Source organism: Chionomys nivalis, chromosome 8, assembly GCF_950005125.1.
Source record: "Chionomys nivalis chromosome 8, mChiNiv1.1, whole genome shotgun sequence".
Taxonomy (NCBI): domain Eukaryota; kingdom Metazoa; phylum Chordata; class Mammalia; order Rodentia; family Cricetidae; genus Chionomys; species Chionomys nivalis.
Genome location: NC_080093.1, coordinates 8,134,356 through 8,148,393, shown reverse-complemented (window position 1 = coordinate 8,148,393; position 14,038 = coordinate 8,134,356). Strand labels below are relative to the sequence as shown.

The 14,038-nt window shown below is 47.9% G+C and overlaps 1 protein-coding gene across 5 annotated transcripts in view; it reads right to left on the bottom strand.

The window, feature by feature from the left end:
* Window positions 1-6,389: 6,389 nt before the first annotated feature.
* Xpnpep1 (X-prolyl aminopeptidase 1) overlaps window positions 6,390-14,038 on the bottom strand; it is a 55,963-nt gene continuing 48,314 nt past the window's right edge. For all 5 annotated transcript variants that reach the window (XM_057778900.1, XM_057778902.1, XM_057778903.1 and 2 more), the window contains 5 exons: window positions 12,801-12,870; window positions 11,824-11,997; window positions 11,100-11,176; window positions 10,228-10,326; window positions 6,390-6,918 (listed from right to left, as the gene is read on the bottom strand). In XM_057778900.1, the coding sequence (XP_057634883.1) occupies window positions 6,790-6,918; window positions 10,228-10,326; window positions 11,100-11,176; window positions 11,824-11,997; window positions 12,801-12,870 (549 nt within the window). In that variant the 3' untranslated portion in view covers window positions 6,390-6,789. The remainder of the gene's footprint in view (window positions 6,919-10,227; window positions 10,327-11,099; window positions 11,177-11,823; window positions 11,998-12,800; window positions 12,871-14,038) is intronic.

Here is a 14,038-nt window from a genome sequence, read left to right as displayed (position 1 = left end):
CAAACATGGGTGCTGAGAACCAAACCCATGTCCTCTGCAAGAGGGGCAAGCTCTCTCTACCACCGAGACATCTCTCCAGCACCCAACAACATTTGGTTTTTCAAATAGTGATATAGGAATGAAGAGGAAGGAATAAAGAATAATAGTGAGAGAAGTCAACACAGAATATATGCCTCTCCTTCTTGACTGAAAACGCAGGTGCCTCTTATGATACTTAGCTTTATTGGGCAGCCCTGCGTGTCCTAGAGTAGGCTAAGATTTGTAGACATTGTTTCGCTTCATCCATAAAAATAAGCTATGAAAGACATCATTACTGCTTCTATTTTATAAATGGCAGAACTGGAGGTCAGAGATAATAGATATTGCTAGACTTTGAAAGCAGTGGGAAGATGCCTATTCCACGTCCATAGCCTGTCATCTGCAAGCCTATTTGAAAGATCTTCACCCATCGTGTCAATAAATAAAAATGCTTAGCGATTATGCTCCTAGTTGTGGCCACAGATTGTATTGAGTCTGAGAAAGCCATAAGTCTAGTGGGAGAGACATGGGGAAAGCTAAACTTTCAAAGGGAAATTTCTTACAGTGTTTGAACGCTATAAAAAAATTGGCATGGGGACTCCTGCAGAGAGACATGTGGAATTTGAGCTTGGTTCTCAAGAAGGGAAGGAGAAGGATGAAGGTATGGAGGGCCCTCCAGGCAAAGAGGAAGCTCGTGGTTCACCATCTATTACAGAGCACAGGTTGGGTAGGTAGCATGCCCTAGCGCAAGAGCCCTTGGTCTAAGGCCCAGCAGGAGCTGCTATGGTATTGGTCTCACCTTCAATCTGGCCCTCATACAGCCTTTATTTGCTAAAGACAAACAAACAAAAAACTCCTTAGAGTCCCCTGTAATGATTAAAACACAGAACATTTTAAGTTGAGAGACCCTCAAGCAAGTAACCTAGTATCTTTTGCTGACCCATTGCATTTTCCTCGTTCCTTTTATGTTTGCCTAACGTACAATCTGCCATGCTTCTCCTCTCTTGTATTCTTATAAGCCTGAAGTTTTGAAGTGTTTTCCATCTCTTTCAATGGCATATCCCTGAGGTGTGCCTCCATTCTTGGCATATAATCCTGCAGATTTTCAAATGTTTCTAACTTCTCACCTCCACCTCCTATCTGTCATGTTTCTGTAATCATGGTTGATTGCCCCAAACTTCAGGGAAGGAGACTTGTACTGAGGTCATTTTTTATTATCTGGGACTCCACAATAGTCTTTTCTGTTGATAGTGTGAAGCATTCAAAAACAAAGCACCTACTTTGGGAGCTCCCTGGGCTCTGACCCCAGCTGGACAAATCTCCTTCATCTCTGTCTGTTCTAATCCTGTTTGTGTCTATCCTCGGGATTGACTCCTGTTTGGATCTTTCCTCAGCAGTTGCTCTTGTAATATGGAAAGTCCTTCTGTATATGTGTTGTTTTTATTGATTAATAGAGAAACTGATTTCGGCCAATGACTTAACAGAGTAAAGCCAGACTGGAAGAGATATAGAGTGGGCAGAGTCAAAGAGACACCGTGGAGCCACCAAAAGGGAAAGACACGAGCTGCCAGATGGAACCTTATTGGTAGGCCATGAGCCTTGTGGCAAAATATAAAATAATGTAAATGGGTTAATTCTAAATGTAAGAGCTAGCTAGCAATACGCTTAAGCTATTGACCAAACAGTATTGCAATTAATACAAATTTCAGGAGTCTGAGTGGCCAAGAAACAAGCAGCCTCTGCCTACACTCTTGTTTGGGTCTATCCTCAACACTGTCTCCTATTTGGGTCTATCCTCAGGATTATTTCCTGTTTGAGTGTATCCTCAGCAGTTGGTCTTGTTTTGGTCTATCCTCAGCAATTGGTCTTGTTTTGGTCTATCCTCCGCAGTTTCTCCTGTTTGGGTCTATCCTCAGTAGTTTCTTCTTGCTACAGGGCTTTGCCCTGCCCATTGCCGGGATTCTGTCTGCTGGGGCTCCTGCCTCTCTTCCACAAAACCCACCCTCATCACCGAAATGTACAGCTGTTCCTTTCTTTGATCACACCTCTCCAAACAGCTCTTGAAGACTGTATTCCTGGTCTGTTCACAGGCTTGTTGAGCACGTGGCCACCTCCTTCACCTTCCTCCACCACATAAGTGGCGAGCACAGCTGTCCTGGTCCTGTTGAGCCTGTCACCTCTGTTTGTTGTAGCTCTCACCTCTGCATTTGCTTTCCCAGCTGCTCTGTTCTATAGAGCGATTGGGGGAGATACAAAACTATGGCAAAAGTCAGAAGCTGCGTTTTTAACTCTAGATCCTGTGAACTTCTCTCTTTCAGACTTTGGGGGTTGCTTGTTTTTGTTTTGTTGTTTTGTTTTATTAGTTGGTTTTGACACAATCTCTCTAAATATCCCTGACTGTCCTGGAACTCACTCTATAGACCAGACTGGCCTTGAACTCCTTGGATTTCTTAATCTGTATTCTGACTAGTTAGTGACCACAGCATGGGCTTGAAAAAGGAGGAAGCTCAACTGGTGAAGAGTTTGTCATTACAAGCATGAGGACCTGAGTTTGGGTTTCTGAGAACCACATAAAAAGCCAGGCATGGCGACAAATGCTTAGAGCCAGGAAGCAGGAACAGAGGTTCTCTTGGGCTGTCTGGCCACCAGTCTAACTAAACCAGTGAGTTCCAGGCTTAGTGAGACTCTGTCTCAAAGACCGTTGTGGAAAACACTGACCTCTGACCTCCACATAACACACATGCACATACGCATGAACATGTACACACAGAGAATGAAAATTGCCACATACTACCTCCTCTCTTGAGGCCCTTCAAAACCACTACTAATCTCCCCCGAAAGGAAGTGCCCGGAACACTGGGAAACACAAGATACTTTACACTGAGCCTCTAGGTCATCAGCGGTATAAACTCCCAGCCACCCAGAAACCACCGTAGCTGGTCAGTAGTCATGGGCGTCCAAATCACTAACACAATCCAGAGTTGGCGGGACGAGAAACAACTGAAGGTTGTTGCTTGGCAGTTAGATACTAGCCGACCTCCTAGTCGAGAGATCTTAGGGAGGGGTGGGCTGTCTCCCAGGTGCCAGCATCACTGAAGCGCCAGAGACTGAAAAGCACCTGGAAGCCAGCCCCTGGGGTGTCCGATGCAGAGGCCGAGCATCTGCACCATTCCTGGATCCAGGGGACAGAGCAAGCAGAACAGAACTGGGGCTGGGTCCCCTGGAGTTCTAGTGTCGCAGCAATGCCGTTTTCCCACTCGGCATCTATCACTATTTAAACTGATCTTTGGTTCTGCCGTTTCCTCTCATCCCTTCCCTCAAGCCCTGGCACATTTCGAGCCAGATCTGGTCCTGTCTTTATGGAGCTGTCTCACCTAGTTTAGGTCTCAGAGGCTTAATGCTAAGCCAGTACAGCCCGGGCCGAGGCTTCAGGCCCTGGCACCTGTCAGCTTGGCTGGAGCCAATTAAGCCCAACTGCTCTGAGGCAGCCTTGGGAAGCGGCAGGCTGACGAAGGAACGGTGGAACTGCCGTCACACTTGAGTTATGGTCTGTTTAAACTGAATCAGCTGTGATTCACGGTTCCCATTTCTACTGACAAGGAAGCTTTCGGGACGACAGAGTCCTAAGGGGATGCCTTCTGCCTTCCGGAGGGATGACGGATGAGAAACACGCCTAATCCGTTCCATCCTTCGGGAAGAGACTTTTCCTCTAAGCCTTACTTTACGGTACATATTAGAAATATGATCAGGTATGAGGGAAAGACAGTCAAGAACTCTTCAGGGGATCAAAGCGTATCCTGATATTCATTGGCAAGCACCATTTCTATGCTTTTCTGATCCTGTTACAAAAATATCCTGAGGAGCAGATCTTGCTCCCACCACATGGCAGGTTGGAATCCGAAACTCTAAAAGAAAGCAGGCCATGCCGGCAAGCCTGTCAGTACTCTGGATCTGGGCTCACGCTTCTAGTAAAACTTGTCCTCAATACTGCCTTGGTTCTAATGGTGATATCAGTTAGTTCTCCACCCGCCTAGTTGGCAAAAATAACGGACACTGCCAACCATGCTTTCATGAACAGCAAGTATGCTTACATTTGTTCACCTGTCAAAGCCATTCAGATGAAAGGTTCGGTTTAGTCCCGTGAGTGTTGTGGGACAGTGACAAAGTTAGGATCACCTCACCTACACAACACCTACACCGGCAGGACCTGTCTGCTGTGACCGCTTGGGAACGCCAAAGTCAACTAAAGGCTTAGAACTTGCAGAGGGCTTGACAGCAAACTGAGGTTAATTTCGCCCTGTAGCAGTTACCGGGCCCACCTGTCTCATGCACCAATGTCTCTCCCCATTGGCAGAGAGCTGTGCATATATGTTCCTAAAGCAAACTGCAGAGCCTGGGGGAGCTTCAGTGTGCAAATAGACTTTGGATTAGATGAAGGTGTGCTCTGATGGGTAATAATTGCTGCTTCTGAAAAAAGTGCAGAGGTAGACAGCTGTGTCCCATTTCCCTGAAGAGTTGAAAGACCACCTCCTTCAAAGTAATTTCTATGAGATTTGAAGAGCCATTATGTTTTTTCTTTGTTTTTCTTTTTCCCTTTGGGAACCATCCACTAAAAACTAAAGCCCTGGGAGGGGGTAAAATCTGGGAGACCTTGCAGGGAATATCACAGCATAAATATCAAAATACATGATATGCATGTAAGAAATTTTGAAATGATAGAAATACATTTGTCTCAAAAGCAGATTGGAAAACAGCAGCACTATGGGGAAAATATGAAAGCAAATTCATATGCCCAGGAAAAGCTCAGGTTCCTTCAGAACAGACTGGTAAGTTTATATCCCAAGCTGGTCCTTGGCCTAAAGCCTGCTACAAAGGTAAACAGTAGTCAGCAATAACAAAAAAAGGCTGCCCCAAGGAAGAGTCTTGTCTTATAAATAAAAAGGTCACAGGACACAGAACAGAAAGTGGGATACTTTCAAAGGGGAAAAAAAAACTGCATGGACTAACAAACCTGAACAAAAACGCCTGGTGGAAGCCCTATAAGACGCCTTTAAACTAAGTGCCTTAAGATCCCAGGAGAGCTGAGGGGAGTGCACGGAAGGTCAAGAGCATGTGTGGACAAAATGCAAACAGCAACCTAAAAAAATTCCACAGCTGAAAATTACGGTAGGCAAATGAAAGCTGACAGGTAGGACTCAAAGGTGTATTTGAGTAAGCAGAAAGCAAAATAACGGAACTGTGGGAATTATGAGTCTGAGGGACAGAAAGAGAAACCTACAGGACACCCTAGAACAGACCAACAGACACACTGCTCCATCCCAGACAACAGAAATGGAGGGGATATCTGAAGAAGTGGTGTCTAGAAAATCCCTAATCTTGACAAAAAACATAAATATAAATCTAAGGTTATTATTATAGTCTAAGTCAATTATTAAGTTCAGAAAGATTAACTCAGAGACTCTTACTATGACACATTATTAGTAACTTCCCAAAGCTAATCTTCCCAAAACACCTGAAATCGGTGGAAAGCTGACCTATCAGCTATGAGGAACCTTCCTAAGATTAGCTGTCCATTTCCCACGAGAAACTTTCAAAGCAGGAAGGCTGTAGGCCACCATATCCTAGATGATAAACGAAAAATGAGTCAACCATGAAACTTCCATCAAGCAAAGCTGTTCCTGAGAAGTAGGGGAGAAATTAAGGCAGTCTCAGGTTTAAAGAGAGACTACACCTACCTGGCAAGAAATGCTTAAGGGGTCCTTCAGATAAAATGAGCAACAAGACAGAAACCGGATTGCCACGTAAGAAACCAAAGCAGTCGGCGAAGAGCACGGGCAACAGTAAAAGCTGGTGTTACTCCAACAATGGTCTACAATGGCTTGACTTCATGTTTTTCTATGTGAGAAGACTATGTTAAATTATCAGTCTGTTGTACATATGAACTCGGATACTAGAGCAGCATGCAGAGGGCTTGCACAAGGTCAAGCCAGATGAAGTCTCGGCACCAAAACAGGAAGTGGACATGAGATCCCACCCCTAACCACGAAACTATCTGCCATTGATACCCACTGGGAAAGGGAAAATCCACTTTCTCCACCAAAGTCTCCCTGAGTACAGTAGCCACAGCTCAGGGCAGGCCCCATGCCCTGAGTCACTGGCCAACACAAAGTGAACTCAATGGCATTCTGCAGACTTTCAGTGTCTTGTTCCTTGTTTGGGTATCTTTTGACTCATTGGTCTTTTGCTTGTTTTTCATTTTGGTGTTTTTGTGGAGTGGGGGGTCTGTGAGTTTATCTTGACCAGCAGCTGTGGAAATCAGCTTGCCTGACTTACTGGGAGAAAGACCTTGGGAAAAGACGGACAAAATCATGCAGAGTTTAGATGTTTTTATTCACCGACCGGAAGAGGGTCTCAAGAACATCAAGGTAACCATGACTGAAATACTAGCACCTGGAGCGAGACCATCATGGAGCACTCAGTGTTCACCATCACTGGCCAGGGGTTCGGGTGCCTCCCCCTTGTCAAGTCTTCAGCTTTGTAGGGCCCCTCCTTCTGGTGTAGCAATTTTATTCTTGGCTCATTCTCAACAATTAAAAATTCATAAAAGACTGTTTGCAAGAAAATATCAAAGTGGGTAAGAAGAGTTTCAGTTCTTCTTAGTGTCTAAAAGTAAAAAGGGGAGTCGGGAGGAAGAGGTAAGGAGAAAGAAGTCGGGGTCCGCCGTGTTTCCTCCTTCCCCCAGAGCATCCTTGACACAACTGCAGGGCGGTCTCAGTGCTGCTTGGAGATGGGCTCTGTCTCTCTGAGGAGCCACTCAAGAGCTTCCTGGCGGCCCTGCATCTGCAGCTCCTTCCCGATCACATCCCTGCAGGTCTGGTGGTAACTGTTGAGCCAGTCACACTGCGGGGAAGAAGAAGGACACCACACTGTCACTAAGAAGCTACACAGGCCAACAGGCCTAGGTGCTATGGTCACAGCTGAGAGGAGAGACACAAAACCTTGTCCTTTTGCTCCTAGATTCCCCATGCCCATCTGCTTCCCCGGGAACAGACGGGCTGCATTGCTTCTGGTGAAATGATCCCTCAAGAGTGTAGTGTGCCAGCTTGAACTAGCAATGACTGTGAGGGAACCAAAAATAACCTGGCGGTGAGCCAAGGTACTGGACTTGGCAGAGCGATGCATAACTGGGGCTTCCCCTTGTCAGGACACCTGGAAGCCATGTCCACAGATGCTCACAAGGGATGGGATCGCGTCACTGAGCTAGAAGCCATGTCCACAGATGCTCACAAGGGATGGGATCACGTCACTGAGCTAGAAGCTCCTTACCAAGCCATGCGGACTTAACCCTGACCTACCTCAGGGTACTGACAGACAACTGTAAAGATACCTGCCGAGACCAGACGCTCCTCAGCTTCCTGTCCTACACCCTCCAATGCTAAACAAGTGAGCATCAGCTAAGCCCAGGTGGCTCTGGTCTGCACAGTGTCTAGAGGATACAAAGCCTTTGGTGGTCAAGGACGACGGTTCTTCAGAGCAGAGCTGGAAACACACTTTGCTTTACTTCCAGCCCCTGTAGAATATGCCACCATAGCCAAACATGTTTTTTTTAAAGGATTAAAGAGTAGATGCGGACAGAACTTGGTGCCGGGAAGCTGCTACCTCCGGACCTGTATCAGAAGGTCCGCGGCAGGCACAAAGGGTGAAACCCCCTCTGCTGGGACTGGTGGCAAAAGGAAAAGGAAATAAAGGAAGTGAGGACAATGTCCACAGGACAGAGTGGACCATACACCTAACTGGACCAAGGCTCATGAGGCTAACACTGCCTTTGGTCTGGCTGCAGTAACTGAGAAACATGATGTTCAGGGAGGCTGTGTTATTACAAAGGAGCTGGCTTCCAGGAATGGTCTGAACCAGGTACCAAAACCTGCCTGAGAGACCAAGATGGACATATAAATCAAAGGGAACACATAGGGTACTGTCGTCAATAGGCTCTCAAGAGCTGGGGCCATAATGCCCACTGATAAAAGCAAACCAGCCCTGCCACAAGCTGGGGAAGTAGTAGTGAGGGTGTCTGCGTTTGCGGCAAAGTCCAAGAGCTAGAGGCTGCCGGCAGTGGATCAGCTCAGTAGTGAAGGGGGTGGCCTGTTATAACCTTGGGGACAAAGGGACACTCCAGAGCCCTTTTGGTTGAGGGATGAGAGAGACAAGACAATGCAAACTGACTCAACAGGACCTGGGCAATACCCCATGGCCCTGCCATCTGCAGGTGACCAAATTCACATCAGATTATGGTTCTCTGCTGCCATCTGGTGAAAAAAGGTAGACCTACTCCGAAGAACCCCTAAAAGGACAGTCAAGGGCAGGCTGATAGCAAGTAAAATGAGCAGGTATTTTAAAAGCACAAAGGACAAACCTTGCTTTGAGCTATTACCATTTCTTCAGAAAAAATGGTGTCCTAGCCTGTGAGGTGCTATATAAGAAAGGGGCTTTTGCTAAAATAGTGAGACAGTCCTCTGCCTGCTATGACAAACACTTTTGGCTATATCCACGGAAACATGCTTATGACCCAAAGAACGAGTAGCTGTCCACAATAATCCTGCAGCGATTTGGCCAGGCAAGGTGTATAAATAGTCACTGGACATGGTTGATCCCAGTGATCTGTGTCCAGTGTCACGAAGTGGGTGTGAGTCTTATTAGTAAAACTCTTTTGGAAAAAACAGCCTTGCTTAACTTTTCCTCATCCACTACTTCCCTGGATAAAGTGGAGCATCACCTGGGACAAATACTGGTCACACGTGGTCAGGGCAACTGTGCAACCTACATACCTGGTCATAAACTAAAGCCTTGGGCTTCGAGAGTCCCTTAATAAGGCCGCGGAAGCGTAGCCAAAGGATGCTACAAGAGACACGGTCCCTACAGGACTCAAAGCTTTTAAGCAGGCGGCTCTCAGGCCACTGCATGCTCATGCTCCCTTGCTCCCACTGCATCACTGGGGAGCAGAGGGCTCCTGAGCTGCAGATAGGCTCTTCCCACTGAAGAGTACAGGACGACAGGCTGCTATTTAGCTGAGCATCCTGTTCTAAATCTAGCTACAGTCTGAATAAATCAGGATCGCCAGGCCCCTTCAGTGTTCTGTAAACATAAATGCTGGCTGAACCACAGGCACCATGATCAGAGAGAGGAGCCCAAGCACACAGGAAAGTTAAGCTAAACAGGAAGCGAATGAACTTCCTCAGTAACGCACATGTTAAATGAAAAACAGGTTTCTAGCTGGGTGAGCCCCACTCTACAGCCTCCCTGGAGAGTGAGCACCTAAGCCCTCAGGCTCCCTCCTCTTCAGTGCTGAAGATGCCCAAGCAGACCCCACTGAAGAGCTGCCCTGCGTCTGTCCAGAAGGGCACCAGTGCCCTGGGGAGGGGCCGGTGGCTTATCCCAGGAACCAACCGTTGTATTCCTACAGTGACTTTTCATGCTTTTCCTGACTCATGTCCCCATCTGTCACCTGATTTTCACTGGGACTTCCACCTTGCCGAACGTCCTGGATGAAAACCTGTTTGTCTCTGTCTGGCTAATTGTTTCTACCCTTCCAGCCTCCTGCTTTGACTGTTCCCCAGTACGTGGCGTTACTCTCAGAGGCTACAGACCCTTTAGAAAATGGGGTCCACTAACTGGCAGGAGCAGGTCGTTACGGGCAGGTCTTCAAGTCATGGGCTGGTCCCTGGGTCTAGTCTTTCTCACGGCTTCCTGGTCTACTGTGACAATGAAGCCTCTGCTACGCATTCCCGTCATCACGACATCTGCCTCTGCTCCTCACACTCATGCACCATTCCTCTGTGCTCTCCTCACAGGATGACCTGAAATCTCCTGAAACTGAGCCAAAGCAAACCTTTTACAAAAGCTGTTTCTGTCTTTTCTTGAGGACACAAAAGTAGCTGGTACCCAGCCTCAGCGCACCTAAGCAGGACGAGTGGAGCTGTTTCTCGTGAACGGCAACAGCCCACTGTGCCTACCCATGAGCACTAGGGCCCCACAGTCCGTGGAGTGGGACTACCTCTGCTAAGAGCCCAGCACACACCAGCTACTAGGCCGGCGGCGGGACTTGACACGTACTTGACCTCTAAATGGTACCATGGAAAACGGAGCAGGGGACAGTCTCCACCCTTCCTACTAACATTTCCCCCAAACTTGCACCCCAAGATGCCCCATTACCTCTTTATCAGTAAGAGAATCCACATCTATCATTTTGGTCTGGATGGGAACCAAAGTTAGAGGTTCAAAGGTCAGGCTTCCTCGGTTATTGAAATTATACTGTAGGGCGAGAGAGGAAGCAGCAGGTTACACTCCCCTTGCGCAGTGAATGGCTGAGCTTCCCCCACCAAGCCCGGTGCCCCTCAGAGAAATGTGTTCGTGGGAGCTGATCACTAAACACCAGGGCACCACCTTCACACAAGACACGCACTGCACAATAACACCACTTGCCACCCGCCTGTGGGCGCATCTCTGAGTTTCAAACAGCGGTACTGAGCGCTCCCGCTCGACAGGCCCATAAAGCTACTGTATGTTATGATGGAGAAGGCAGGGGCAGGACATGACAGTGTCTGGACTTGGGAAATCTCTGGTTTGGGTTCTTGATTCTACTGGGATATAAAGCATCCAAATAAGCTAGCCGTGTGACCTATGTTGTCCTATTTATAAGCTTTTTTTTTTCCCAATTCTGTGTCTGTGTGAATAAGAAGACAACTCCCCACCATGTGGGTCCCAGGGATCAAACTCAGGTTGCCAGGCTTGGTGGCAAGGGCCTCTACCCACATTCATTCACTATGATTTTTTTATTCTTATTCTTTGACAGTGCTGTGGACTTAGGACCTCATTTGTGCCTAGCCAGGGCTCTGCTGCTGAGCTACAGCCTCTGCCCCCTTCAGGTTTTACAGAGGAGAGAAGCTTCCTGTAAATCCCCTGGTCTGGGTGAAAGGAAGCTCCATTTTGGACCCATTATGGTACATTTTTGGTTCCAAAGACAAAAATATTCATCTCCCCACAATAAGAGCAGGAAATCTTTAAGCAAATAAATGAACACCCACCTTGGTCTTCACGGGAACCACAAGAACAACATTCTCAATGCGGATCCCAAAAGCCCCATCTTCATAATACCCTGGCTCTAGAACAAACAACTCAGTGAGAGGCAGTCCACAGGAGACACAAGGAGAAGAGAGGGGGAAGGACCCACCCCACCACACTGAAGGAGAGAAGGGGAAGGGGCCTACCCCATCCACTCTGAAGGAGAAGGGGGGAAGGGGCCCATCCCGTCCACTCAGAAGGAGAGGGGGAAGGGCCCATCCGGTCCACTCAGAAGGAGAGGGGGAAGGGCCCATCCCATCCATCTTCTCCCACTTAGCCCCATCCTGCAGGCATTTAGGTACAAGGTACGGGCTCTCAAGTCCTGAACCGTGACACACACAGAGCACAATAATGGGGATCTGCTACAAGACACACACTGTGTATCCACAGGACACAGCGATGCAGCCCTGAGCTCGCTTTACAAACACTGGGAAATAGAAGATAGCAGAATAGGGCAGATCCAGTGTGACCTTGAAGGCAAACAAAATGTCTACACCTATAAAAGACCATAGTTCTTAAATTCTTATCTAGACCTCAATCTTTCTAAAATGAACCCAAATTACTCTGATAATTGAAAAAAGCTGTATCAATTCAAGATGATCTGGGGTGGGGGGCTGAGGGGAACCTATTATCAATTTTCTTTAAAATAACTGAAAAGCACATGCCCTGTGCACGAGGGGCACCTACCATCAGTGACAATCATGCCGGCTTCCAAGGGCTCATCGGAGAACGTTTTATAACTAATGCCACAAGGACCCTCGTGAACGTTCAAAAACGACCCAACACCGTGTCCTGTCCCGTGCAGGTAATCCAGGCCAGAGTCCCACAGAGCTGACCGGGCAAAGGAGTCTAGCAGGTGACCTGGAAGGCAAAGGGTCACCTGATATTTGCAAAGCACTTTAGAGATTAGATGTACTATGTTTGACTTCAAGAAGGTGAAACAGAAACCAAAAGTTACTGAAGAGTTCAGGTTTAAGAGTTCAGCACAAGGAAGAACTTTCTAAGAACAGAAAAAACTGAAAAGTCAGAGCTCAGTCCAAAGCCAGAGCATCATTTGCACCAGCAGCTTGGGGGATGGACACCTTCTTACAGATTAAGGCTACAATGGGTGACGTGGCCAATCCTTTCTGGAAGCTCAGGGTGTCAGAATTACAGACACGAGAGTCTTCCCAGACTACAAGCATGGCAGGCATGAACAATGAGAAGAACAAGTCTAAGGGAGGTAGAGAAGTGCGAGCCCATCTGCCAGAGACCAGGTCTGGGTCCTGCAACTGCAGTCCAAGGCCCCTCCCACCAGTAACTAGAGGAGAATACACCTCAAGTCAGGATCTTAGCAACATAAATCCAACAAGGGCCATCAAAGAAGGCGTTGGCCCCAAACTGAAGACAGACAGGAGGCTCCCCACGCCAGCCCTGAGGCCTCTGTGCCCAGCTTGCCCCCAGGTGTCAACAGCTTCTGTTACTGGTCAGAAGTGACATGGGAATCACCGTAAGCCTGGCTCTTGGGGATGAGGGGCGGGAGCGGGGGCACTCCCTCCGTGGAGTATCCGCATATCCTAGCTGGGCCAGAACTGCACTAACAAAATGAAGGATACATTTTTCTACACCCAAATTTAGACATGTATGAGTCCTGCACCTGCTGTGTCAGAGAACGAACCACCTACCTTTGGTTCCTGTGGGGAAAACGGCTGCACTCACAGCTATGTGACCTTTGAGGACATACGTGAAGCATTCCTACCAGAAAGAAAAAAAAAAACCTGAAACCCCAGAAGGTAGCTACAGGAGACAGGTTGAAACCCTGCAAGTCCTCCAGCACTTCAGAACCCCTTGCCTGCTAGTGTCTAGCAATACTACAGAGACCGTCAAAGTGATTTCCAAAACAAAAACAAAAATACCACCTTAACGCCCCAGTCTCAGACCAATCTGCCAGAAAAATCATAAAATCAAACTTAAAGCGGCAGGAGAAAGACCCGGCCTTCCCCTGAAGCATCTGACACACACTGTCGGGAAGACACGAGACAGTAATAGTCACAGCAGTCAGCACATCCTGCAGGACAGAGGCACTGCAGCACCATGTAAGCCACCACTCGTAGGTGGCAGCACTGGCCTGGCAGCCAGGTCTCTGGGCTTCTCACTACCATGCTATCCTCAGGCACCCAGACAAGGAAAGCACTGCCTGGAAGGCCATGGGCTTGCCAGAAGGGGCAAGGGAGGACTGGTACCCGAGCCTCCCGGATCTGATCACAGCAAACAAGGCCCAGAATCCTCCAGGTGGGGGTGGCTGCAAATGGCAAACCAAGGCACCGAGACCAAAGCTACCCAGCACGCCGTGTAAAACCCTTTCCTCAGACGGACCTAGCCTGTGCCACCTAAGCAGACGGTCAAGGCTCCCAGGGCCTCATGTGCAGCCAGAAAGTGGCCACTGCTGTGCCCACATTTAGAGACAAAGAACAAGTTGTTCAAGGCCACTGAGTCTGAGTTGGTAACAGCAGGTCCAAGCAGGGTCCAGAGCCCTGGCAGGGGTCTCTCCACCTCAGTTCTATGCTGCCTTCCTAACCGGTAAAGCAGAAACGGAACAGTATCCACCATTTCACAAAGTCCCTTGAGAGGGGAGCTGTAAACAGAAATGCTGACCTTGAGAAAATAAGAGGTGGCTTTCAGAATCCAATTTGAAAGCGCCACACTGCTGATACCCCTCCCCCGGAAGAGAAGGCCAGAGCTGTCTGAAGCTGAACTTGACTGCTTTGACCTTAGCAGCATGCTTTTAAATTCCCTCCAAATGTCTTACCCACCAATAATTAATTACACAGATCTCATAAAGCCAATAAGCCTGACTCCACAAATATGAGCGCTTCACTACCCACTTATAATTTTTATTTATTTATGCAGCCCCTTTGATAAA